We start from the raw sequence: 27,089 nt of genomic DNA on the forward strand, positions 1-27,089 counted from the left end.
GCCTGAGGGACGAGTGGGGTGGGGGGGCGGGGGGCGGCGGAGAAAAGTTGGGGAAAAACCTGGAGCGGGGATTCCTGGAGATGGCCAGGCTGGGGGACAGGGGCTGTGGGGTGCCCGGAGCCGGCTGAGGGAGCACGAGTGGGAAGCAGCGGAGCGGGCCGGAGTGCGAGCGCCGGGATGAGGAGCAGCAGCATCAGGCGGTGCGGGGTGACAGGTTGTGGCCTGTGGCAACGGGAGCCCGTTCCCGAGGCAGGAGCCGAGCTGGGCTCGCTGGGAATGGGAGCCGGGATCGCGGCCGTGCTCCCCGGGCGAGTGTCGGGCCTGTGGTGCTGTTTGGAGGAAATGGTGCATCATCCTGCAGTGTGGAAAGGGAAATAATTCCCTTTCCCGGGGAGCTGGGGCCGTCCTGGAGCGCTGCTGCTGCCAAGGATCGTCCGCATTCCTGGTGTTCCAAAGGGAAAACAGAGCGCCTGGAGTGGGAGCTGGAATTGTCTGGGTCTGACAGGAGTTCTTGGAGAGGCAGGAAGATCTCAGGTGTGATGAGATCTGCTGTCAGCTCGCTCTAACTCAGCATGGCTGAATGTGTTTGTGTTGTGGTTCTAGAGCATTGTCCTGACATAAGGAAAAGAAACACTCTTCCCTCATTTCCTCTTTTTTTCACTTTGCCTTTGGAGTTCTAAGTGGTGGATTGTTGTGAAGCCCTGTGAGAGTTTGAAGAATGACACTTATTTATACTTTATACAACAGAACTCTAAACCCTGAATTATTTCAGTAAAACATCCACCTGATTTCTCTTTCAGTGACATTTTCCAACCAGCTGCCCACAACGACGTGGTGTCATTTTTTCCCTTGTTTTGTTGCATCCTGAAGAAAAAACAGATGGGTTTTTTGTCCCTTTTTGTTACTTTGTTATGGGTGGGATTGAGCTCAGGACAGCCCGGCAGCAGAGTGCTCGGAGGGTGTCATCCTGTCCCTCCATCAGCAGGGGACAGTGGCACAGGACTGTGCCCATCAAATGGAAACTGCTGCCACATTTCACAGCCTCATTCTCTGGAGTGGAGTTCCTGTTGTAAAGCTACCCCTTTTCTCCCCAAAATCCCGGAGATTTGGGCACAAACACAGGTCAGGGAGGGGGATTAAAGTGAGGCATCACTGCCAGCCCAGCCCACAGTGAAGTGGTTAAAAACCCATGGTGTTTGTGCCATCCTTACTCCAGTTTCGTGCTGCTTTCCTGTGGAGGAGGCTGCGGTGCTGAATGTTAAACCAGTTAACTGGGCAGCTCCTGGCCCAGTTTGCACCGGGGTTAATCTGGGAGTGTCCTGAGCCTCTCCTGGGCAGGGACTGCGGGCCGAGCGTGTTCCCGGTGGGATTGTTGTGATGGGCACGTCCCAGCCTTGCTCCTGGCAGTGCCCAGCACTTCTCTGCAGGGTTTGCTGCCCACCTGGGAACTGGGATCATCCCAGTGCCAGGGTGATCCCTGCGGGGTTTGCTGCCCACCTGGGAATAGGGAACCACCCTAATGCCAGGGTGATCCCTGTGGGGTTTGTTGCCCACCTGGGAATTGGGAATCACCCCAATGCCAGGGTGATCCCTGTGGGGTTTGCTGCCCATCTCGGATTTGGGAATCACCCCAGTGCCAGGGTGATCCCTGCAGGGTTTGCTGCCCATCTCGGATTTGGGAATCACCCCAGTGCCAGGGTGATCCCTGTGGGGTTTGCTGCTCACTCCTGCCCACCTGGAACCCAGAACCATCCCAGTGCCAGGGTGATCCCTGCAGGGAGTGCTGCTGCTCCCCGAGCTGGTGCTGTGCTGGGGGAGCTCCATGCTGGGAATTCCAGGGAATTCTGTGGGATCCCTGCTCCCAGCTGGGTCTGCTGCACGGCTGGAGGGTTATGTAAGATCTCTCTGGTTCCTCAGCCTCGCTCTGCTGGGCTTTGCTGCTCGGCACAGAGAGGAAACACGGCAGAAACCTGTCGGAAAATGGAGAAAGCCCAAAATAAACAAACAGGAACGGCCAAATCCCTTTCAGTGAGAGAGCTGCTCCTTCACTCTCAGTCCGGGAGCTGCTGCTGGGAGTCTGTGCTTGGGGTTGGGAGCCCTGGAATGAAAACGTGTGGCCGAGTCCAGAAACACCTGATGGGGCAGGAAGCTGCTCTGGGGTGAGGTGTTTGTACCCCCGAGGAGGCAGAGGAGCTGCTGGTGCTCAGAAACTGATCTGGAAACAGACTGGGTTCTTTTTGTTGTTGTTTTTGTGTTTTTAATGTCCCTTCAGTGCTTGCTGTGGGAGGAAGTTGAGTGGAAATTGAGTGTTGAGCTCTTCTCTCTGGTGAGCAGGGACAGGACCCGAGGGCTGTGTCAGGAGGGATTTGGGGTGGATTTTAGGGATTTAGGGTGGATTTTAGGGAAAAGCTCTTCCCCCAGAGGGGTGGTGAGGCACTGGAACGGCTCCCCAGGGAATGGACACATTCCCAAGGCTGCCCTGGGATGGGATTTTGGGATGTCCTGTGCAGGGCCAGGAGCTGTGGGTGATCCCTGTGGGTTTTGCTGTTCCAGGAGAGGTTCTAGAAGTCTCTGTGCTGCTGTGCACAGCTGAGGAGGAGGAGAAGGAGCAGGGATGAGCTGGAACTGGGGGAGCTGGCGTTGTTTTGGGGTTTTCCCTCCACGTTTTTCGGGCTGGGAAGGCACCAAAGCACCGACTGTGGTCAGTGCCTGGGGAATTCTGGGGAACTCCTGGGTGTCCTGGAGGGAATTCTCTGGCTGCAGGCAGGGCTTGCACTGCTGTGATCCGAGGTGTCGCTGGCCTCATGGCTCCAGGGAATTTTAGACATCTGTGGAGTTTATAAAGTTTATTTTTAGGCATCTGTAGAGTTCATAAAGTCAGGATCATGGCAGGGATTAAACATTCCCATCTGGAAGGTGCTGGTTTGGTCATGGATGCAGCAGAACCCGAGAGGATCTGCTGATTTTAGAGAAAATAGGGCTGAAATTTTCATATTGAGAACTCGGTTCAGCTTTTCTCAACCTGTGTTACAGATCCTCCTGGGAAGGTTCTGGTTTAGGATTTAAAACTGGCTTTAGGCACAAGTACAAGGTTTAAATTGTGCATTTGAGGCTGGGTCTGGTGTCACACTCGGGCTGTGAATTAAACACAGCAGTGCTGGGGCTTTGAAAATTGATCCAACTTGTGATAACAGAAATAATTTTCCAGCAGCAGAGAATGGCCTTGTGCACACCTGGGACAGAATTAAACACAGCAGAAGTCCAGAGGTTAATCTGAAAATGGGCTAATTTTAGATATTAGGGGTCCTGTAAGGTCAGTAACGTTGGTGAAAATACTCTGGAGTGCTCAGGGTATAAACATTGAATTTGATGGCATTCAGGGACATTTTGGATCGTGTCATGCAGAGGCTTTTCACCAGGTGAAATCCCTGCCTGGGATTTCCTGGAGGGGACAGCCCCCGGGGTGGCACCGGCCTGGCAGGGCCAGCAGAGCTCTGCCCTTTCATTCCCTGCCCTTTTCCCATTTCCCGTTCCAAAGCCAACCTTCTGCTGTCCTTCCCGAGCCTTTGAAGGGTGCAGGGAGTGAAGGAGCTTTTCCTGCCTCATCCCTTGTTTTCCTGCTCCGTGATCCCGTCCTGCTCCCTCTCCCTTTGATGCTTTGCTGGCCCCAGGAGCAGCCACTCAGCCTTTGAACCCCTCAATTAAAAATCTCCTTCCTTCCCAGTCTCCCCTGAATTCCCTTTCCGTGAATAAACCTGGCTGGAAGTGGAAATTCCCGGGAATTTCTGCTGCGTTTCTTAGGAAGGAGTCGGTTTATCCTGAGAGGCAGAAAATGACCGATTTTTGGGACAAAAGTCCAGTGATTCTGGAGTCTGTTCTGGGATTCTGTGTTGGGTTTCTGTGCCCACCTGTGGCAGGTGAGGGCTCAGGGATCTCCATGCTGAAGGCAGAGCTGAGCTGTGGAGCCGGGAGGGGATTTTGGCAGGACAGGGTGACAAGGGAACATTTCCTGTGCTTCCCCAGGTGCTCTGGCTCTGCCCTCGGATCGAATGTCTCCATCTGGAAGTGCTTGGGAATGGGGTGAGAATCGCTCTGCTCTGAGCTGTGATTTTAACTCTGGCTCGAGCCAGGAGTTTGTTATTTATAGCCAAGGAGTAGCAAACTCTCACTGTACACAGGGGGCCATAAAATAATATTTTCTGTTTTGTTTCCTGTGTTTTGATATTTCTGCCTGTGCCTGACGTGTGCCCCTGCCTCTCCTGAGCCGTGATATCTGAATTATTTCCCAAACATTTCCCTCAAACCTCTGTGCCTGCCGTGCTTTTCCATCCAGCTCCAGTGCAGAGGTGCCAGCACTGCTGGGGAGGTGACACCTGGTGACATCTGGAGTGTCCTGAGCAGGCAAACCCAGCCAATGGAGAATTCCCTGTCAGGGAGCAGACCTGGTTGTGGCTGGAGGTTTCATTCCCACCTTCTGGCCAGGGATGTGTGGAGGGGCCATGGAACTGCTGTTTCAGGGGACTCCAAAGTTATTTTAATTTGGTTTTATGTCTTCTTTTAATCCATCCTTTTAACTCTTCTTAAATAGAACTTTTCTTTTCAGAGATCAGAACACCTTGCGTGGCAACGAGTAAAAAGGTGTTAATTACAAACTAAACCACTGGAATTTACTGCAATTTTAACAACAAAATCCAGTTTCATGGCCCGCTCTCATGGTTTATTTATTCATTCCCTGCATTTCCTCCTGCTGAAGCCTTTCCATCCCTGACCATCTTGTAGCTCAGCGTGCAGACAGGTGGCCAATCCCAAAAACCCTGCCTGCCTTCCCTGGCTGCTGCTCCTGCTGGAGGAATCATGACCCCGTTGTGTGTGAGGTGCTGCAGGACACAAAGCTGTGAGCAGAAGGCTCAGCCTGGGCTCTTCCCTCTGCCAAATCCTGGGCTCCAGGCTGGCCTTTGGGGTGCTTTGTGTTTGCTGGAAATGTTTCAATGAAACCTTCCAGTGTAACATCACATTTTGAGGGTGTTTAGTGGGAGAGAGAAATTTGTGTGCTGGGAGATTGAACTCCTCGAGTTTGGTTTGATTTGTCCTCAGTTCTGATGGTTTCTGTCCCTCTGTGCCCCCCAGGTGCAGCTGAGCCCCCATTTCTGTGCTGGTTTATTTTGGTGGTTCCTCTCTTTCTTTCCCCCAGGTGAATTCAGCCCCGTTCCCGTGCTGGTTGCTGATTCTGGTGTTCCTCTCTCCACCAGGTGAATTCAGCCCCATTCCCATGCTGGTTGCTGATTTTGGTGTTCCTCTCTCTTTCCCCCAGGTGAATTCAGCCCTGTTCCCGTGCTGGTTGCTGATTTCTGTGGTTCCCCCCAGGTGAATTGAGTCCCGTTCCCGTGCTGGTTGCTGATTCTGGTGTTCCTCTCTCTTTCCCCCAGGTGAATTCAGCCCCGTTCCCGTGCTGGTTGCTGATTCTGGTGTTCCTCTCTCCCCCAGGTGCAGCTGAGCTCCGTTTCCTGCCGCCTGTGCCCTGCCCGATTCCAAGCTGGCGATGTCCAGGGTGCCGAGTCCCCCCCCTCCGGCTGAGATGTCCAGCGGGCCCGTGGCCGAGAGCTGGTGCTACACACAGGTCAGCTGCCCTCCTGGGCTCCGGGGGGCTGCTGGGTGTGCAGGTACACACAGGGCATTTACACACTGCAGTTACACACAAGGAGTTACACACAGGGCATTTACACACTGCAGTTACACACAGGGAGTTACACACAGGGCATACACACACTGCATTTACACACAAGGGCTCCTGGGCTCCACAGGGAGTTACACACTGCAGTTACACACAGGTCAGCTGCCCTGGGCTGTGCTCCTGGGCTCTGGGGGGCTGTGAGGCCTGCTGGGTGTGCAGGTACTCACAGGCAGTTACACACAGGGCATTTACATGAGGGAGTTACACACTGAAGTTACACTCAGCAATCACACTCTGCAGTTACACACTCTAGTTACACACAGCAGTTGCACACAGAGCAATTACAGCAGTTCCACACAGGGCAGTTCCACCAGCCCCACACTGCAGTTGTCACACAGGAGCAGCCGATGCTCCCTGACCTTGCAGGAGCCCCTGGAGCCATTCCTGCAATTCCAGGTCCCCCACCCAGAGCTGGGGGGCTGCACTTTGTCCCTGTGGGATGGGCAGGGCTGACCCTAAAGCTCCTGTTCTCTCCATCCAGATCAAGGTGGTGAAGTTCTCCTACATGTGGACCATCAACAACTTCAGCTTCTGCCGTGAGGAGATGGGGGAGGTCATCAAGAGCTCGACCTTTTCCTCTGGAGCCAACGACAAACTCAAGTGGTGAGGCCCAGGGAGAGGGGTTCATCCCAGCTGGGTGGGCTTGGGGGCAGGGCAGTCCATGGAAACGTGGTTCTCCTGCACATGAAACCCCCCTGCCTCAGCAGTGTTTGCACACAACCCAATATTTACCCTCAAAACCGATTTCTGTGACGAGCCCAGGTGAGGCCGTGAGGGTGCACAGCCCATTTCACCCTCCCAGTTCCAGCCCCTCATGCTCCATGGGGTTCAAAAGTGAATTTTTCCTGCTGTGAATTCCCTTTCTGTGAGTGGCTGCATTTTGTGGCCATGGAGGACACAGGGATTGTGCCAATGTCCTCTCATTGCTTCTGCCCAGGAGCTGCTGCCTCTTCAGGGTGACCTCATTTGGGGCCTTTCCCTTTCCTCTAAACCTTCCTTATCTTCCCTGAGGCCTCAATCATTTCCAGTAACTGAGAGTGGACTTTGCTCAGAGCCTGTGTCTGCTCTGAGCCGTGTCCTGGTGCATCCATGGGCTCTGATTCCTGGTTCTATCCTGCTGCTGAGTGGTTCAGAATTTCTCTTTTCAGTACCACTGGTGGGAAAGCAGCCCCTGGATGAATTGTATCCATGGGATACAGTGTGAGTTCCCTCCTTTGGGTGGCAGAGCTGTGCTTTCCTTGGCCTGCCTTTGTTCCTGTCACCTTTGTCCCCTCTGCTCTCAGCCCTCCCTGGAACATCTGGATCTGTGGATTTGGTCCCTGTGTGTGGGAGCTGTTCATTATCTGTCTGCTTTTTGTTCTTGGTGGATTCTGTGTCATGTTTCAGGTCATGGAAGAGCCTCTTCCTGCCTTTTCTTCACACAGGAGGAGTTTTTCCTTTTAACCCTGATATTTTTTTTTTGTTGAAGAACCACCAGACTCCCAGAAATCCCTTGTTCCTTGCAGTTGCCTCCTGTGGCATTTTATCAACCATTTCTCTACATTTGTTGCACTTCCTCAAGCCCATTGCCTCCATTTTATTTATTTCCCTTTCCTTTTGTGAGGATTGGTATCCAGGGGGCTTCTCAGTGATTCCAGCCCTTCTCCCTGCTCTTTTCCCTAGGGATTTGGTGGGCTGCCCATAATTCCTGGGTGTTTTTCTCAGTGTGGGGGTGCAGCTGTACCCCAGCTCTGCTCCTTTCAGCCCCGGTGCTCCCCTGGGGCTCAGGGGTTGTTATCAGCCCTTGTTTGCTGTGCAGATGTGACAAGTGCCTTTCCTTTGGAGGCATCCCTGACCTGCTGACATTTCCAATCCCCCTTTTCCAGGTGTTTACGTGTGAACCCCAAGGGCCTGGACGAGGAGAGCAAGGATTACCTGTCCCTGTACCTGCTGCTGGTGAGCTGCCCCAAGAGCGAGGTCAGGGCCAAGTTCAAGTTCTCCATCCTCAACGCCAAGGGAGAGGAGACCAAGGCCATGGGTGAGTGAGACCCCTCTGGGGGAGGGAAACCCCTCCTGGGGTGGGTGAGACCCCTCCTGTGGAGAATGAGACCCCTCTGGGGGAGGGAAATCCCTCTGGGGTGGGCGAGACCCCTCGTGGGATGAGCTGGGCCAGGGTTTGGGGTTTGCTGTGCCCCTGGCCCGGGTTAAGCCAGGCCGATCCCGCAGAGAGCCAGCGCGCCTATCGCTTCGTGCAAGGCAAGGACTGGGGATTCAAGAAGTTCATCAGGAGAGATTTCCTGCTGGACGAGGCCAACGGGCTCCTGCCAGATGACAAACTGACCCTGTTCTGTGAGGTGAGCCCTGCTCCAGCCCCACAGAGCTGCCCCAGCCCCACAGAGCTCCCCAGTCCCACAGAACTCCCCCAGCCCCACAGAGCTCCCCAGCCCAGGCAGGGCTGGCCCTTCCCTCACCCCCCTCACGGGTCAGGATCACTGCTGGGTGTTCTGACCCTGGGGCTCTCTGCTCTGCCTGTGCCTTTTTCTCTGCCTGGTTCATCCCTCTGCTTCCTGCTCGGCTTTTCCCTGGAATGATGGTGGGAATTGGGCAGGTTTGAGGATCATTTCCTGGTACTTTGGTGTTCCCATCCCTCTGTTTGTGCTCCTTGATTTGGGGCTTGCTTGGGATAATCACAGCCTGGATCTGCACTGAGAACTGCCCTGCTCAATAAAAGAGAGCTTCTCTTTATTTCCTTCAATGTGTCTGCACAGCCAGCAAAGAGGAAAATGTGAGGAAAGGGGATTTTGCAGTAATCACCATTTTCTGGTCATTGTGTTTGTGTTTTTCTACAACGTCGTTATTATTTCACTTGTGCTATTCCAGGCAAAGATGCAGCCAGTTATTTCCAAACCCAGAGATTTAAGTTGAAAAACCTTAATGAGCAAATAGAAACTCTAATTTAGTGTCTTCAGAGCTTCTTCTGCCTCTCTCCCATTGTCTTTTTAACTGCAAACCCCCTCCTGGAGCTGTTTTTTTTTTTCTACCAGAAGAGAGCAGAACAAGTTGTTCTCTCCTTGCATCTCCTGCACTTTTTTTCTGGGAGTCTTTTCTTTTGCTGTGTTTTCTTTCAGGAATAAAAGAAGGGCTTCAAAGTCCTTTGACAGCTGGGATTTTTGGAGGGGTTTTGGTTTGTTTTTGGGTGGGTTTTTTTTTCAGGTTTTGGCCATCATAATCATACACACGTTTAAACGAACAAACATCTCAAGGATGTTTGATCAGCAGCAGAAATTCCTAGGGATGGAGGGAGCCCTTCCTTGAGCACAAAATGGGAGGAGAAAGGAGAGTCTGGCATGGCAGGAACAAATCCTTACCTAGTTTGGCATCCAAGGCTGGGATCCTTTTCCTTTTCCTTTTCCTTCCTGCTTCCCTTCTCCTTTCCCACCCTGTGGAGCTTCCCTGGCTGTCCTTGCTCTCCCTTGGCCACTGGTCGTGACCAGAACTGGAATTTACCTTGGGCTGGACAGCAAATCCAGGGAATGGCCTCACCTCTGCTTGCCCTCCATCACTCCTGATTGCAGCAGGGCACAGTTAATCACTGAGCTTTGCTAATTGGCCTCTGCTTTAACCACGGGGCTGGTGCTGCACAGGCTCCCAACGAGGAGGAGATTCCTCACCTTGGAGCAGGGATTGGGAATTGCCTCCTCCAGATGTCCCTCGCTGTCTGGCATAAGCTGGGCTTTGCTGAACTCAGTCTGGAGTGGGGTTTAATTGTGCTGTGGAATATTTAGCTCTCCTGGAAGGGCACTGAGGGGTCAGCCACTGCCCTGTGGGGTCTGTGCTGGGCTCTGGGAGCTCTGTGTGTCCCTCGTTTCCCCTGGAGTGGTGGCTGTTGCATTATTGATTGGGAAGGTTTCACAAGCATGGAAGGAGAAACTGGGTCAGGTGTGGTGTCTGGAAAAAATCAGGAAAGAGCAAAAATCCAGTTCCACTTCCTTCAGAAACCTCCTCATGGATTGCACGGACAGAGTGGGGCTGGGAGGGAAATCCAGTGGTGGGGTTTGGGATTTGGGATGGACACCCTGGTGCAGGGATCTCTGCAAAGGATCCTTTAAAAGTCAGAGTTTTTAACCCCTCGGTGCCTGAAGCGAGGGCTGCGGGTGAGCCCTGGGAGCAAAGGCTGCTGCAGGGCCAGGGCAGTGCGAGTGTCCCTGTCCCCAGGTGAGCGTGGTGCAGGACTCGGTGAACATCTCGGGCCAGAACACCATGAACATGGTCAAGGTGCCCGAGTGCCGCCTGGCCGACGAGCTGGGCGGGCTCTGGGAGAACTCGCGCTTCACCGACTGCTGCCTCTGCGTGGCCGGCCAGGAGTTCAAGGGCCACAAAGCCATCCTGGCAGGTGGGTGTGCCCCGCCTGCCCTCGGGGATGGGGAGGGCTTTGGGGTGGGGGGAGTGGTTTGGGAGGGATTGGTTTGGGATGGGAGGGAGTGGGGGGAATGGTTTGGGATGGGAGGGATTGGTTTGGGATGGAGGGAATGGTTTGGGATGGGAGGGATTGGTTTGGGGTGGAAGGGATTGGTTTGGGATGGGAGGGATTGGTTTGGGGTGGAAGGGATTGGTTTGGGATGGGAGGGATTGGTTTGGGATGGAGGGATTGGTTTGGGATGGGAGGGAGTGGTTTGGGATGGAGGGAATAGGGGGGAATGGTTTAGGATGGGGGAATGGGAGGGAATGGAAAGGTTTGGGATGGAGGGAATGGGGGAATGGGAGGGAACAGCTTGGGGTGAAGGAAATGGGGGGGAGTGGTGTGGGATGGAGGGATTGGTTTGGGATGGAGGCAGGGGAAGGAATGGTTTGGGATGGAGGGATTGGGGGTGTGGAGGGAATGGGGGAGGAGTAGTTTGGGATGGAGGGATTGGTTTGGGATGGAGGCAGGGGAAGGAATGGTTTGGGATGGAGGGAATGGGGGGGGATGAAGGGAGCTCAGAGCTCATCCGTGGCAGGGACACCTTCCAAAATCCCAGAGTGCTCCCAGCCCCATCCAGCCTGGCCTGGGACAGGGATTCAGGAGCAGGCACAGCTCCTCCGGGCAGTGCTGGGAGCTGGGCAGGTGCTGGCAGCAGCAGCCAGCCCTTGCCAGAGCATTCCCAGCGCGTCCCGTTCCCCCCGCAGCGCGCTCCCCGGTGTTCAGCGCCATGTTCGAGCACGAGATGGAGGAGAGCAAAAAGGTCAGAGCCAGGGGAGGGGCTCCCCAGCAGGGAAAGGTCCTGCTCAGGTGGTCCCTGGTGGGATCCTCCTCTCACACAGGGGCACCTCTGCTCCTGAAGGGAGCAGGGAAGGAGGGATCTGGGATCAGCTGTCCCTTTGTTCCCTGGGGAAGGAGGCTGGGGGGGCACAGGGAGAATGTGGGATACAGCTTGCAGTTATTTTTACTCCATCCATGTATTTTCTTTTCCCCCTTCCTTTCCCCCTTCCTTTCCCCTTCCTTTTTCCCCTTCTTTTTTTCCCCTTCTTTTTCCCCTTTCCTTTTCCCCTTTCCTTTTCCCTTTCCTTTTCCCCTTCCTTTCCCCCTTCCTTTCCCTCTCCTTTTCCCCATTTTTCCCCTTTCATTCTCAAGTTCAACTCCTTGTAACCGATTTCCCTGTGGCACTGAGGGGTTTTGGGGTAGCAGCAGCCCTGGAGCCCCTTGGCAGACCCCAAAAGGCTCCGTTTCCCCCTTGCAGAACCGGGTTGAGATCAACGACGTGGAGCCCGAGGTTTTCAAGGAAATGATGTGTTTCATTTACACTGGGAAGGCCCCAAACCTGGACAAGATGGCTGATGATCTGCTGGCAGCTGCTGACAAGGTAAACTCGGGGTTTATGGGTGCTGGGGAGCTGGAATGCCATGGGATTTCCTTTCCACAGTGCTCCCAGAGCCCTGGGATGGGCAATTGAGGCTTCCAGGGAAACCTGGAAACACCCCTGGACCAGCAGATTGACAGAGAAACACACCTGGAGCTGCACAGATCATCAGGGATTTCTGTCTCCACTGCTCATTTTTAAGTATTTTTGAAGCGTCCAGAGGACTCTGCTGCAGATCTTCCCATTAAACCATCAGGAATTTTTGCTCTACTGCTCATTTTTAAGGATTTTTTGGAGCTCCCAGAAGAGCCTGTTCAGCATGATCCGAGCTGGGCTGAGGAGACAATTACAGAGCAGACCCAGGGATGTTTTTCCATGTGGTTATTCCCAAATCCCCGGAGCAGTGCAGAGTCTGGACAAACAGTTCTCCTCCTGCCCTGCCTCCTGTCAGCCCTGAGGCTCTGGAAACCCAGGAGTGGGAAATGGTGTTGGTTTTCCTGCTGCAGTGCCAGTCCCTGCTGCTCCTGGGAGCTGCTGGAATTCCCTGGGGTTCTGCTGGAATTCCCTGGGGCTCTTCCCCATCCCTTTGCAGCCCCAGAGATGGGAGTGAGAGCTCTGTTAACCCCTGAAAATCCATCATTTACAACCCAAACTATTCCCTTTTTCTTCTTTTTTTTCCCCTTAGAAGTGACTCAGTGCTAGGGAAAGATCCAATCTGGAGCCTGAATCCTGGGATTTTCCCAGCTCCTGGAATCCTGGGGTTCTGCCCTGCTCCTGGAATCCTGGGGTTCTGCCCTGCTCCTGGAATCCTGGGATTTTCCCAGCTCCTGGAATCCTGGGGTTCTGCCCTGCTCCTGGGATTCTCCTGGGCTGGGGGCTTTGGGCTGGGGGTGCTTTGTGTCCCTGGGCTCCATCCCAGGCTGGGTCAGGGGGAAAAGCTCCATTCCAGCTGGGATTGAGGTGGGAATCCGAGCCAGGAGATTCCAGGAGTGGCCACACCCATCCCCACATTTATCCAGTATTCCAAGGTATTGACTGGAGGAGCAGCACTTAGGGCAGGGAGAGCTTTAATTCTGACTTTCCTGCCTTTTAACACAGCTTTGCTTTTCCCTTTGCAGCTCATTGTGTGTCTTAAAAACAGGAATAAAAAACTCCTCCATGAAAGCACATAAAGCATCCAGTATTTACCCCGGGGACTGAAGCAGCTCCCTCAGAGCTCTGCTGTCTCTTAGGAAAAAGCTGTAATTAGCCCAAAACCAACCAAAATTCAACTTCAGGAGCTCCCAGTGCAGGAGGCTGGGGGGAGCTGAGGTGGAATTAAAAAAAAAGGAAGAAGGGGAAATGTTGCTGCTGAGAGCCCACAGCGGCCACTCGGGGCCAACAATGTAATTAAAAATGAGTTATTTGTAGCAAAAATGAAACTAAAAAGTGGCTAGATGGAGGAGAATGTTCCATCTGCAGCAGGAGAGTGCCCAGCTTTATTTGTTACATTTCGAGGCTCTGACAGGCAATTATCCAAACTCATGGCTGGCCCCATAAACTGCTTTATTTATTGAGACAGATTAGCAAAGAAATTTGATTTGCCCTCTCAATTTGCCAGAGAAAACTCCGAGTGCTCTGCCTCTGTTATCAGCCAGGCTTCAGGGAAAATGGGGTTCATGAGCTGGAATTCTGCATTTAAATCCAATCTCCACAGGGGGAAATCTCAGTCACAACCCAAAATCAATTAGCCAATTAATCAATTTATAGTGATGGAGCTGATCCTTTGGCAAAGATCCCACAAATGGATCCCAGCTCAGGGCACAGAACATTCCAGGCTACACCCCCCTGAGGTGTTCCCTGCTGAAATTCCATGGTTTTATCCCAGGGTGCCCTGGAGAGGCTGAAGGTGATGTGTGAGGATGCTCTCTGCAGTACCAGGGGTAATTCCAGGTGTAATTCCATGTTTTTGTCCCAGTATGCCCTGGAGAGGCTGAAGGTGATGTGTGAGGATGCTCTCTGCAGTAACCTGTCCGTGGAGAACGCAGCTGAGATCCTGATCCTGGCTGACCTGCACAGCGCAGACCAGCTCAAAACCCAGGCTGTGGACTTCATTAATTAGTGAGTAATTGCTCCAGGATGGACAAACCCTCCCCTTTTCCCCTTTTCTTTTCCCCTTTCCCCCTTTTCCCCTTCCCTCTCTCACTGCTCACGCCAAACAAACCAAGGTTGGGTTCCCTCCCATCCCAAGATTCCAGGATTTGCTGTTAGCTGTTCCTTGGGAGCAGCAGGGCTCTCTCCTGCCCTGGCCCATGCAGGGAAGGTTCTCCTCTGTCATTTTTGAGTTCCCTCCCTGTGATCCGTGGTTTATCCAGCATTCCACTCGTGGAATTGCCCCAGTCCCAGGTCAGCCTTGTCCCCTGGGGTTGTCCAGAGTGGGAACAGCCTGGGAGCTGCTCTGGAGCTTCCTGGGATCACCAGAAGGTGCAGGCAGGGCAGGATCAGGGAGTTCTGATCCTGGAATTGTCCTGGCTGGGAGCAGCCTGGGATAGCAGGAGCCATCCCTGCCCATGGAGCTGGATGAGCTTTAAGGTCCTTCCACCCCAAAGCATTCCATGATTTGATGCTGAGGGATTGATTCCAGCTCTCATTCCAGCAGCAGATGGAAAATCCCTGCCAAGCTTTAATAAATGGAACATTTCTGTCACTCAGTGCAGTTCTTCCAGTGCTTTTTATATCGATTTAAAGCATTCCTGTGCCCAGAGCTGGCCTTGGGATGAGCTCTGTGTTCTGCCATCCCACCTGGAATCTGCTGCAGCTTTTCCTCCTGAGCTCCAAGCCTGGAATGGGGCCAAACCCCTCAGACACCTGAGAGAGCCCAGGAGGAGGAAGCCCCCGAGTTCCTCAGGGCCCTGGGAAGAGCCTGGAGGGCTGCTCCTGTTATCCTGGTCCCCAATCCCAGTTTGCGCCCGTGTGTGTTGCAGCCACGCCTCGGACGTGATGGAGACGTCGGGCTGGAAGTCCATGGTGGTGTCCCACCCCCACCTGGTGGCCGAGGCCTACCGCTCGCTGGCCTCGGCGCAGTGCCCGTTCCTGGGCCCGCCCCGCAAGCGGCTGAAGCAATCCTAAAGCCGCCCGCCCTCATCCCGAGCTTTTCTGGAAGCGGCCCCAGCTGCTGCTGCCGCTGCTGCCCAGCCCTTGACCACCGGGGAGCCGGCGAGGCCTGTGGAGCTTGGACTCTGTTGTTGGGGGGAAGAGGCTGCTCCGTGTGACATCCAGACTTTGTCCAACAGCACCGAGAAACTTTGGGAAAAGGGGGGAGGGTGGGCTCTGGGGCTGTTCCTGCGATTCCCTGTGTCTGTGTGTTCCCTTGCACCCGCCTGAGGCCCTCCAGGATCCGGCTGTTCCCCCGGGACCCCCGGCCCGGGGCTCTGTGTGTGTGGGATGCCTGGGGCAGAGGACTCTGCTCGCTTTGGAGGAGTGAAGGCAGAAGTTCCACCGAGGTTTTGGGGAGGAAACCTCCAGGAGTATTTATGGCAAACGTTCCGAAAGTCCTGGCGGCCGAGCTGAGCTGGACGTGCGTGTGCCCCGCTGCCCTCGGCCAGGAGATGAATTTGCTGTTTTAGCACTTGTGTGTCCACTGCAAACAGAAAAAATGGTTCAAAACCCCCTTTTTCTATGAAATGTCAGCTCGGAGCGCGAGGGGCGGTGAAGGCTGTGCTGGGAGAGGACTGCAGACCCCTCGAGCCGAGAGCAGCACCGACGGTTTCTGTTTTAAACATTGTGGGAAATGCTCTGGGCGTTTCCCCCTGCTTTATTTCCCCTTTCCTCCCTGTTTTTTTAACAAAAGAAAAAACCCAAAACCCCCCCAGGATGAATTTCACTCTTGCTGACGGCCGCGTGCGACGTCCCTGGGTTGCTCCGTGATTCTTACACTGTTTGTACCTGGTCTGGCTGTCTGGGGCCAGCCCTGTCCCTTTCTATTTAGTCACTTCTTACAGCAGAGATGTTTCAATAGCTGGGAACTCTTTTTGTTTTTCTTTTGGAAAATATAAATAATTCCTATTTTGTACCCGTTGGTTTCTCTGGCCTTTTCTTTTCGTTGGTGGTTTTTAATTCTGTTCCCTTTTTAAGCCTCCTCAGGTTCTCCTGACTCTGCCGTGTCCTGCTGGTGCCCTGAGCTTCCTGGAAGCCAGGGGAGGTTTTTTGGGAATGTTGCACAGGGAATTTCAATACAAATCTGTTGTTTCTCCTTGCAGGTGAGACCAAAATTCCAGATTTTTTTCATGATTCCTGCAGGATTGCAGCCCTGGGTCCTTCCCTTCGCCTGCACCTGGCGGGAGGTGAGGAGGGAGAGCAGGACAATCCCGATGGGATTCACGATGGCTGGGACGAGGGACAACACCCAGGAATGTTGGGATGAGCCCCAAATCCCCTGGGAAGGGAATGGGAGCAGTTCCAGAGGGATCTGAGCAGGGGATGGATCAGGGATCTCCTGTCCTGGATTTTCCATCCCTGGAGGAAGGAGAGTTCCTCTCCCTGGAGGTGTCCCTGGATGGGTTGAAGCTCCTTCCATCCATCCATGCCCAAGCATTCCGTGCTGTTATCCCGAGCCAATCCCGGGTTTTGGTGTCAGCTGGAGCCTCCCACAGCCGGGGGCAATTCCAGCCTCTCCCAATCCCTGATCCCTGATCCCCACTGGGCTGCTGCTGCAGGGCTGCCCAGGGCAGGGAGCAGGGCTGGGAATTCCACAGGCACAGGGAATATTTACAGACCAGCTTTCCAGAGCTGGGAATTCCACAGGCACAGGGAATATTTACAGACCAGCTTTCCAGAGATGGGAATTCCACAGGCAATATTTACCCATCAGCTTTCCAGAGCTGGGAATTCCACAGGCACAGGGAATATTTAACAACCAGCTTTCCAGGGCTGGGAATTCCACAGGGAATATTTACCCATCATCTTTCCAGAGCTGGGAATTCCACAGGCACAGGGAATATTTACCAATTTATTTACTTCAGAGGAGCCAGGCTGAGCCTGCACCTCGTGCTCCTGCTCTGAATTCCTGCTCCTCCCTTTGCTCAGGGATTAGGCAGGGACCTCTCATCCCCCTGGGCCATCTTTGATGTGCCTCCTTCTCCCTGTTCTCCCCTGGATCCCGGGAGCAGCTCCGGGGATCCCTGAATCCCCCAGGAATGGATCCCAGGATCCCTGGAACGGCTCCCTGGGTTCCTGAATCCCTGGAATGGATCCCTGAATCCCCCAGGAATGGATCCCAGGATCCCCCAGGAATGGATCCATCCCTGGAATGGATCCCTGAATCCCCCAGGAATGGATCCCAGGATCCCCCAGGAATGGATCCCTGGAACAGATCCGTGAATCCCCTCAGGAACAGCTCCCAGAATCCCTGGAATGGCTCCCTGGATCCCTGAATCCCCCAGGAATGGATCCCTCAGGAACAGCTCGCAGTATCCCTGGAATGGCTCCCTGGGTTCCTGAATCCCTGGAATGGATCCCTGAATCCCCCAGGAATGGATCCCAGGATCCCTGGAACGGCTCCCTGGGTTCCTGAATCCCTGGAATGGATCCCTGAATCCCCCAGGAATGGATCCCAGGATCCCCCAGGAATGGATCCCTGGAACAGATCCGTGAATCCCCTCAGGAACAGCTCCCAGAATCCCTGGAATGGCTCCCTGGATCCCTGAATCCCTCAGGAATGGATCCCTGGATCCCTCAGGAACAGCTCCCAGTATCCCTGGAATGGCTCCCTGGGTTCTTGACATGGATCCCTGGAATGGATCCTGGATCCCTGTCCTGTCCCTGCTCCCAGCTCCAGCCCCTCGGAGCATCCAGACCCGGACCCTTTTCCCTGTCCCTGTTTGTCCCTGTTTGTCCCTGTTTGTCCCTGCTTGTCCCTGTTTGTCCCTGGCTGTCCCAGGTGTTTTCTGCAGCATTTTCCTGGCTGTGGGAGCTCTCCCAGGAAAGGGAATGGAGCAAATTTTTGATTTAATTTCTTTTTTCTCAGTTTCTGAAGCTTTCTCCACTTCCTGGGATTTATTCTCTGAAATTCTCCCTCCGTTTTCCTTCCTCTCCATCCTGGTGTCCCAAATCCCCCCCTAGTTCCCAATGACTTTTTTTTTGGAGTAAATTTAATATGAAGACATTTAATTAGAGAGGGTTTGGTTGGGTTTATTTGTTCTTTCCTGACCTGCTGCCCACTTTGCTCCTTGGCTGCAGTTCCAGGCTCAGGCTGCAGGAAATTTGGCAATCCCAGATCCTTGGGTGTGTTTGATTTAAATTTAATTGAAATATAAATATAAATTTAATTTTAATTTAATTTCATTTTAAGCTGGGGGTGCTGTGGATGCACCAAAAGGGGGAGAGAGTGGGGCAGGAAAAAGAAACTGGGAAAAATAAAAGAGCAGCACACGAAATAATTGGGGAAATAAATGACCTGGGAGGCTTTTGGAAAATAAACTGGATAAATAAAGCAGGAGCAGCTCCGCAGGATTTGGCTTTTTGAAGTTTCCTGGGCAAAGCGTGGGCAGGGAAATCCAGCCCGGTTTTGGTTCAAGTGGAATTGGGATTTTTGCTGCTCCTTCCATCGGATTCCATCCGTGGGACTGAATAATTCAAATCCCTGGAGGAGCTGTGTTAATTGAGGGAGAAGAAGGGGGAATTATGGCATGGAATGAGGAGAGGATGCACCGAGGGCTCCTCTTGGGCGAATTATTATTATTATTATTATTATTATCATTATCATTATCATCATCTTTTTTTATTATTTTTAAAATTATTTGTATTATTATTTTTATTATTACTACTATGACCATTATTATTATTGTTGTTGTTATTTTTATTTTCTTTTTAATTTTTTTTTAGATTTTTTAATTTTTATTTTTATTCCATATTGACACATTATTTTATTGTTTTTTATTATTTTCACTTGATTTCTTTATTGTCATCCTCTTGCTCCCAGCAGCAGCTCCCCGGATCCCAGATTCCCCCAGGAACAGCAGGACAGGCAAGGATTTCCTGCAGCTGGTGGGGGCTGAACTGGCCAGACTGGGAGAACTGGGACAGCCCCTGCTGAGGATTTTGGGGCTGGAAAAGTTTCCCAATGGATTTTTTTGGGTGTGGCCAAAATTCCTTGGGATGCTGATCAGATCCAGCCGTTTTTGGGAAAGCAGTGAGCAGCATTCCCTGCATCCCGTGGGCAGCTCCGGGGGGGATTGGGGCCGATCCCAAAACCTCGTGCCCGTGGTTTGGAAACCCTGCCATTGTGGGTAATTAAAATCTCCTAATTAAATTAAGCTCCATCTGGCTGAGCCCGGCGAGCCAAGGAGGGCGTTAATTAAAGATCCCAACATTTGCTGTGACCCAGGGCTGGGATGAGCAAATCCCTGTCCGTGGAAAGTGCTGGAGCATCCCAAAAGCCGGGAAAATCCAAGGGGAGCAGCGCCGGGAAGAGGGAAAATCCAGGAGTGGCTCTGCTTCCTCCTGGGAAAAAACAGCTGGAGATGGGAGCAGGTGGGAATGGGATGGGAATGGGGATGGGGATGGGAATTGGGAATGGGGATGGGAATGGGGATAGAATGGAAATGGGGATGGGAATGAGGATGAGGATGGGGATGGGAATGGGAATGGGGATTGGGATGGGAATGGGAATGGGATGGGGATGGGGATGGGGATGGAATGGGAATGGGGATGGGGATGGGGATGGGGATGGGGATGGGGATGGAATGGGGATAGAATGGGAAAGTGATGGGAATGGGGATGGGATGGGAATGGGAATGAGGACAGGAATGGGAATGGGATGGTAATGGAATGGGAATGGGATGAGAACAGGGATGGGAACGGGGATGGAATGGGAATGGGGATGGGAAAGGAATGGGAATAGAATGGGAATGGGATGGGGATTGGGAATGGGAATGGGATGAGAACAGGGATGGAATGGGATGGGAATGGGAATATTCCAGGCTGGATTTCTGCATCCAGGGAGATGTGTTGGATCCTGTGGCGAGGGGAGGGAGCAGAGTTAAAACCAGGCCGCAATTCCAAAGGTTTGGAAAACACCAGGAGATGCCCAACTGCTCCCCAGGCACAGCAGGGCCCCGGGGTGCTCCGGCACTGCCTCACCCCTCTTTGTCCATCATTCCCTGCCCAGAATCCATCAGGAATCCCCTTCAGCGCCGTCCCTTCCCTGGATTTGCCGTTGGAATTGTGTTTTCCTGAACAGGACACGACATTCCAGAGCCCCGGTGCCTGGAGCTCGGGGTTCCCTCCCGCTCTGGGCTGTTCTCCCCCCGCAGTGGGATTTTCTCTCCCGTGGGAAATCCCCTGGATGGAAGTGGCCATTTTGGATGCAGTTTGGAACAGAGACATTGGAAAAGCCTGGGAATGTGCCATCCTTCCCCCCTCCCTGCTTTATCCTCTGAGGCATTCCCGGATTCCCACAGTCACCACAATTCCACGGAAAGTGGGAGCAGCCCGGGAGCCCCCCTGGAATGGGGTGGGGGCTGCTCCATGCCAGCCTCTCGGAGCCGTTCCCGCGGGAGCCGGGAGCGTTCCGCGGCTCCCGAGCCCAGCCTGAATTATTGAGGAGTTTGCACTGCAGGCAGGGCTGGGATCTGAGCTGGGAATTCTCTGCTGAGCCCTCGGAGTCTGGAGGGATTTGGGCTGGGGCTGGATGAGTTTTCCATTCCTGGCCTTGACAGCTTTCCCTGTTTGATTCCAGGTCTGAACTGTGTTTTCCATCCTGCCAAACTTCCCTCTGCCGTTGTCCCGCTGCTTCTCCTGCCCGTGGGTCCCAGCAGCACCGGGATGCTCCGTGCGGGGTTCCAGCACTCCCAGGAGCTGCTCCCCAATCCCAGGGGATGCAGGCACCTCCTGCAGCCCTCGGGAGGAGCCCCTGGAGCTGGAAAAGCCCCCACAGCCATGGAAAACCTGGCAGGAGCCATCCAGCCTCTTCCTTTGGGATTGCATCCCAATCCTTTGGGAATCCTTCCCTTCCCTTCCCTTCCCTTCCCTTCCCTTCCCTTCCCTTCCCTTCCCTTCCCTTCCCTTCCCTCCCCAATGCTGGGAGAGGGTTTGGGATGGGATTCCCAAGGTTTTCCCTCCCACACAGGAGCACAATCCATGGATGAGGAGAGGCTGGTGGTGGCAGCTCCTTCCCAGGAGAGCTTTGTCCTGTGCCGTGGATGGGAGGGAAAACAATCCCAGAACCGGCTGGAAAACCGGGAATGTTTGACATCAGCCGTGCTTTGGGATCTGGCTGTGATGGGAAATCTGGGATAACTCCTGGATTCCAGCTCGGCCCCGCTTTGCCTCCCCTGCGGCTCCGGGAATGCTTTTGGGATGCGGGGATTTTTTCCTCAGGCGTTGCTGGTCCTGCAGCTCCTCCCCGGCTCCAGGAGCAGGAATTCTCCTCTCCAGGCTGGAATAATGGCCCGTCCTGGTCTCCTTAGAAACGGCGCTCCCATCCCTCCGGCAGCCGCGCATCCTTGGAGCCTCCTCCTGCTCCCGGGGCTTCTCCCGGCCGCGATTCTCTGCAATTTCTCCAACTTTTGTGTTGGGATTTTTTTTTATTTTCGTTTCTTTTTGGTGTCGCCTCAATGAGATTTTAACGATTTTTGTGTCTCCTCCCTCCCACAAACCTGAGTCCTTCGGGAATGTTTTTAGTTCCCCACATTTCCCCCTCCCTCCCCTCCTCAATCCAAACCTCGCTCCCGTTATTTCCTGGAAAGGTGAAATTTCCCAGAGCTTTTCCCAACTTTTGTGAGGAAAAGTCTCCTCATGGATTTTGGAGGCTCCCTGGGTTTTGGGAAGCAGCTCCTGGCTGGATGTGGGAGCTCATCCTGAAACTCTGCCAGCAGCCAGCAAAGCCCTCCCAGAGCTCTGGAGAAGGGATTTATTTTGGGAATAAACAAATTTTGGGAAGTACAAACCCTGCTCCGGGGCAGGGCCTGTCCTGTGAGGGTGGGAAGGAATTTTTGGAGTTGGCCTGGTGCTCTGGATTCAGGGAATGTGGGGGGAAAGAGAAGGGAAGTGGCTTTTTTTGGTCTTTTCTGGAGGAGGGAATGTGCCAGGGGAAGTGGGAGACGGAAGTTTGGATGGCTGGGAAGGGGAGGAGGTTGGGAATGCCCCAAAAATAGGAGCCTGAAATTTGGATGGCTGAGAAGGGGAGGAGATTGGGAATACCCGGGAGCTGGGAATGCCCAAATAGGTGAGAGACTGAAACCAGATGTCTGGGGAAGGGGAGGAAATTGGGAATACCACAAAAATGGGAGCCTGAGGTTTGGATTCCTGGGGAAGGGGAGGAAATTGGGAATGCCCAAAGAAAGGGAGTCTGGGAGCCCAGGTCCTGGCAGCCCAAAGCTGGAGCCCATTCCCAGGAAGGAGCTGGATTCGGGCCTGGATCGTGCCCATCATTCCCACCCCCAGGTTTTGTTTTCCCTCTCCCTGCGGACACTTCCACAAAAAACTCCGGCTCTGCCTCGGTGCTACCGTGAGCTCTTTATTCCCTGCCCGGGGCGGCGCGGGGCATTCCCGTTCCTTCCCTGGGAATGAAATCCCGGCCCTGAGCTGCTCCCGATCCCACCCCTCTGCCCGGGAACGGCGGCACCGGGAGCGGGGCAGGGGTGGGGACTGGGCAGGGATCGGGACTGGGATCCAGGCAGGGATCGGGACTGGGATCCGGGCAGGGATCGGGACTGGGATCCGGGCAGGGATCGGGACTGGGATCCGGGCAGGGATCAGCTTCCCTTCCCTTCCCTTCCCTTCCCTTCCCTTCCCTTCCCTTCCCTCCCCAATGCTGGGAGAGGGTTTGGGATGGGATTCCCAAGGTTTTCCCTCCCACACAGGAGCACAATCCATGGATGAGGAGAGGCTGGTGGTGGCAGCTCCTTCCCAGGAGAGCTTTGTCCTGTGCCGTGGATGGGAGGGAAAACAATCCCAGAACCGGCTGGAAAACTGGGACTGTTTGACATCAGCCGTGCTTTGGGATCTGGCTGTGATGGGAAATCTGGGATAACTCCTGGATTCCAGCTCGGCCCCGCTTTGCCTCCCCTGCGGCTCCGGGAATGCTTTTGGGATGCGGGGATTTTTTCCTCAGGCGTTGCTGGTCCTGCAGCTCCTCCCCGGCTCCAGGAGCAGGAATTCTCCTCTCCAGGCTGGAATAATGGCCCGTCCTGGTCTCCTTAGAAACGGCGCTCCCATCCCTCCGGCAGCCGCGCATCCTTGGAGCCTCCTCCTGCTCCCGGGGCTTCTCCCGGCCGCGATTCTCTGCAATTTCTCCAACTTTTGTGTTGGGATTTTTTTTTATTTTCGTTTCTTTTTGGTGTCGCCTCAATGAGATTTTAACGATTTTTGTGTCTCCTCCCTCCCACAAACCTGAGTCCTTCGGGAATGTTTTTAGTTCCCCACATTTCCCCCTCCCTCCCCTCCTCAATCCAAACCTCGCTCCCGTTATTTCCTGGAAAGGTGAAATTTCCCAGAGCTTTTCCCAACTTTTGTGAGGAAAAGTCTCCTCATGGATTTTGGAGGCTCCCTGGGTTTTGGGAAGCAGCTCCTGGCTGGATGTGGGAGCTCATCCTGAAACTCTGCCAGCAGCCAGCAAAGCCCTCCCAGAGCTCTGGAGAAGGGATTTATTTTGGGAATAAACAAATTTTGGGAAGTACAAACCCTGCTCCGGGGCAGGGCCTGTCCTGTGAGGGTGGGAAGGAATTTTTGGAGTTGGCCTGGTGCTCTGGATTCAGGGAATGTGGGGGGAAAGAGAAGGGAAGTGGCTTTTTTTGGTCTTTTCTGGAGGAGGGAATGTGCCAGGGGAAGTGGGAGACGGAAGTTTGGATGGCTGGGAAGGGGAGGAGGTTGGGAATGCCCCAAAAATAGGAGCCTGAAATTTGGATGGCTGAGAAGGGGAGGAGATTGGGAATACCCGGGAGCTGGGAATGCCCAAATAGGTGAGAGACTGAAACCAGATGTCTGGGGAAGGGGAGGAAATTGGGAATACCACAAAAATGGGAGCCTGAGGTTTGGATTCCTGGGGAAGGGGAGGAAATTGGGAATGCCCACATAAAGGGAGTCTGGGAGCCCAGGTCCTGGCAGCCCAAAGGTGGAGCCCATTCCCAGGAAGGAGCTGGATTCGGGCCTGGATCGTGCCCATCATTCCCACCCCCAGGCTTTGTTTTCCCTCTCCCTGCCGACACTTCCACAAAAAACTCCGGCTCTGCCTCGGTGCTACCGTGAGCTCTTTATTCCCTGCCCGGGGCGGCGCGGGGCATTCCCGTTCCTTCCCTGGGAATGAAATCCCGGCCCTGAGCTGCTCCCGATCCCACCCCTCTGCCCGGGAACGGCGGCACCGGGAGCGGGGCAGGGGTGGGGACTGGGCAGGGATCGGGACTGGGATCCAGGCAGGGATCGGGACTGGGATCCGGGCAGGGATCCGGGAGGGGAAGCAGGGCGTGAATGAGCCCCCGCGGGAGCCGGTGGATCCCTCGCTGTGCCCGCACACCGGGCCCGCTCCGCCGGGATTGCTCCTCCCGGGAATGCAGCTCCGAGCCCCCGAGCCCCCTCTGCCCATCCCGGGAGCCTTTGGGATGGGAGAACTCCCCCCCAGCTCCTGCAGAGCCGGGATCTGGGGGGTGCCCAGGGACAGTGGCACCTCCAGGTGGCTTTTCCCCCTTTCCCGAGCTCTTCCCGGTCTCCAGGGGCTGCGACCCTTCCTCCGGAGCCCTCTTTAGGAATGACCAACCCAGTCCAGGCCGATCCCTTATTGCACTGAGGGACTCGAGTCCCGGCCGTGGCTCTCGGTCCTGTTCCGCATCCCAAATCCAGCCCTCGCTCCCCATCCCGGCCTCTGCTGACCCCGGGGCTGCCGCTGCCGCTCTTCCCGCCGGGGAAAACGGGAGATTCTCCTCTTCCTCCCACACCTGCGGTTTCCAGGGAGCATTCCCTGCTCCAAAGCCACCCCCATCCCTTCCCCCCGCCCCCGGTGCCTGCAGAACCCCGGGAATCATGGCCAGGGAATCCCGGGAATCGCTGCCTGGGAAGCGCTGCCCCGGGAATCTCTGCCCGGGAATCGTGGCTCCGGGAATCCCAAGAATTGCTGCCCAGGAATCGTGGCCCGGGAATTGCTGCCCGGGAATGGCAGGAATTGCTGTCCCCGGAATCGCTGCCTGGGAATCTCTGTCCGGGGAATCCCGGGAATCGCAACCCGGAGAATTCCGGGAATCTCTGCCCAGAAATCGCTGCCCGGGAATGGCGGGAATTGCTGCCCCAGGAATCGCAGCCCGAGAATCGCTGCCCGGGGAATCTCGGGAATGGCAGCCCGGGGAATCCCGGGAATCGCAGCCCGGGAATCGCAGCCCGGGGCTCATCCCGAGGGGAAGTAGGGCCGGCGGCTGTGGTTGTTGTAGTCGGGACACACCTTCTGCACCAGGCGGTAGTCGCTGCTGTAGAAGGTGATGTACACGCACACGGCGCGGAAGGGCTGCGAGCACAGCCAGGCGGCGCGGCTCTGCGTGTGCTCCTGCGAGCACGTCTTGGCCGGGTCGAAGGTGCACAGCGAGGTTTTCCTGGCCCGGGCCACCTGCTCCGACTCCACTCGGCAGTTGAACACCTTGGACTCCTTGGCCTCGATGAAGATTTGCTGCTCCAGGTCGAACTGCACGGCCTTGCTGGGCGGCACGAGGCTCACGGAGATGTTGCCGTGGCCCGTGGAGTTGTGCTGGAAGAAGACGTTGACGCTGCCGTTGCCGTGATCCACCACCTTGCCCGTGATCAGCAGGTTCAGCTTCACCGTCTTGATGTTGGAGTAAAAGTCTCCCCAGCCGAAAAGCTTCTGCAGCCCGCTCGGGGCCGGCCGCGGCTCCCGCTGTGCCCGCGGGCCCGGGTCCCGCCCGGCCCGGTTCTCCAGGGCTGCCCCGAGCCCCCGGGAGCCGCTGCCCGGCCCCGGCGGGGTCCGGCTGTGCGGCGGGGCCGGGCTCAGGCTCGGGAGGGGCTTTGGGGAGAGCAGCTCCAGCAGCTTGGGGGCTCTGCCGCGGGCCCGGGGCTCGCCTGGATCCGCTGCTTTGCCGGGTTCCTCTGGAGCGCAGAACACCTGGGCGGGGGCATGGAGGAGCTGCGGGCTGGGGGCGGCACCGAGCCCTGCCAGCCCCTTCCTCAGGGTCACCGAGCCCTGCCAGCCCCTTCCCCAGTGTCACCCAGCCCTGCCAGCCCCTTCCCCTGGGCCACCGAGCCCTGCCAGCCCCTTCCCCAGTGTCACCCAGCCCTGCCAGCCCCTTCCTCATGGTCACCGAGCCCTGCCAGCCCCTTCCTCAGTCGTCCTCAGTGTCCCCCCCTGCCGCACGCCCCTTCTCCACGGTCACCCCTGCCCAGCCCCTTCCCCAGTGTCACCCAGCCCTGCCAGCCCCTTCCCCTGGGCCACCAAGCCCTGCCAGCCCCTTCCTCAGTGTCACCCAGCCCTGCCAGCCCCTTCCCCAGTGTCCCCCCTGCCCAGCCCCTTCCCCAGCCTCGCTCCCCCCTTTCCCCTTCGTTCTGTTCCGTGTTTCCCCTCGGGCAGCGGCATCTCCCGCTCTCCTCCCTCCCGGCGCTCCGGGAATGGCTGCGAGGAGCCGGGATGGCTCCGCTTCGCTCTCTGCCGGCTCGGGGCGCAGCTCCTGCACCCCCTGTGCCCCCAGGGGACACCCGGGGCAGGGGGAGGACGCACGACAAGGGACAGCAGAGCGGAGTTGTCACCCGGGGAGCTGCCCCGGGCTCCTCTGCCGGCTGCGCCCCCCGGAACCCCCAAACCGCCACATCCAGGGGCTGCCGGGGGGGCTGGGAGCACCCGGGGGGGCTGCAGCCTCATCGCCCGGGGCTGGGGGACCCACAAAAGCCGCGGGCACCCCGGGGCTGACCTGGCCGAGGAGGCAGCGGGAAGCAGAGGAAGCGCCGGGAAGCGGAGCCCGGAGCCGGCCCGGCCCCAGCTCTGCCCGAGCCCTCCCGGGGCTGGGGGTGCGGATTTCTGGGCTGATCCGGAGCCTTCTCCCCGCCAGCCCTGCCCGCTCCCCGCGGTCAAATAACAGAAGTTTTGGGACGCGTTTTTTTTTTTCCCGGGGGCGGGCGGGGATGCGGGGACGGCTTTGGGGCTCGCTGCCGGCTGCCCGCACGCCCCATCCCCGTGGCTGCGCGACCCCCGGCTCCCGCAGCCCCCGTCCCCCCTGCCCTGCCCTCCCGGCGCTCACCAGCAGCGCGATGCTGCCCTGGAGGAGGAGGAGGACGCAGCTCCGAGGAAGATGCATTTTCCAGCCGCCGCCGCCGCCTTCTCCGCGGCTCCGCTTTGGGGAGGGTTTCGCTGGGATTTTCCTCCTTTTTCCGTCTTTCCCTCCCTTCTCCTCCGGCGTCAGCGAGGGGAAGGGGGGGGTCCCCCTGCCAAGCGGCTCCCTAGGGCCCCCCCCGGCCCATGGTGGCCCCGGCAGCTCCCGCCCCGCGGGGCCGCTCCGGGCGAGGCGCGGCGGCTTCACCTGCGGCCGCTGCCGTCCCCGTGTCCCCTTGGCTGTCCCCTCCCATGTCCCCCTGCCCGC

At 55.9% G+C, this 27,089-nt stretch overlaps 2 protein-coding genes across 2 annotated transcripts in view; one reads left to right on the forward strand and one right to left on the reverse strand.

The window, feature by feature from the left end:
• LOC121352420 (speckle type BTB/POZ protein) overlaps window positions 1–15,598 on the forward strand; it is a 16,361-nt gene extending 763 nt beyond the window's left edge. Inside the window, exons 2-10 of the mRNA XM_041465349.1 lie at window positions 5,485–5,617; window positions 6,213–6,334; window positions 7,597–7,748; window positions 7,937–8,064; window positions 9,926–10,103; window positions 10,877–10,932; window positions 11,428–11,550; window positions 13,505–13,647; window positions 14,511–15,598. Coding sequence (XP_041321283.1) covers window positions 5,540–5,617; window positions 6,213–6,334; window positions 7,597–7,748; window positions 7,937–8,064; window positions 9,926–10,103; window positions 10,877–10,932; window positions 11,428–11,550; window positions 13,505–13,647; window positions 14,511–14,655 — 1,125 coding nt within the window. The 5' untranslated portion in view covers window positions 5,485–5,539 and the 3' untranslated portion in view covers window positions 14,656–15,598. The remainder of the gene's footprint in view (window positions 1–5,484; window positions 5,618–6,212; window positions 6,335–7,596; window positions 7,749–7,936; window positions 8,065–9,925; window positions 10,104–10,876; window positions 10,933–11,427; window positions 11,551–13,504; window positions 13,648–14,510) is intronic.
• A 9,300-nt stretch (window positions 15,599–24,898) lies between these two features.
• On the reverse strand, window positions 24,899–26,868 carry NXPH3 (neurexophilin 3). The gene is made up of 2 exons (XM_041465394.1): window positions 26,751–26,868; window positions 24,899–25,624 (listed from the first exon to the last, which is right to left on the reverse strand). Exons 1-2 carry the CDS (start codon window positions 26,805–26,807, stop codon window positions 24,899–24,901), a joined length of 783 nt encoding a protein of 260 aa, XP_041321328.1. The 5' UTR covers window positions 26,808–26,868.
• Window positions 26,869–27,089: the final 221 nt, after the last annotated feature.

The sequence above is a fragment of the Pyrgilauda ruficollis genome, unplaced genomic scaffold (genome assembly GCF_017590135.1).
Source record: "Pyrgilauda ruficollis isolate IOZ18807 unplaced genomic scaffold, ASM1759013v1 scaffold189, whole genome shotgun sequence".
Classification (NCBI taxonomy): Eukaryota; Metazoa; Chordata; class Aves; order Passeriformes; family Passeridae; genus Pyrgilauda; species Pyrgilauda ruficollis.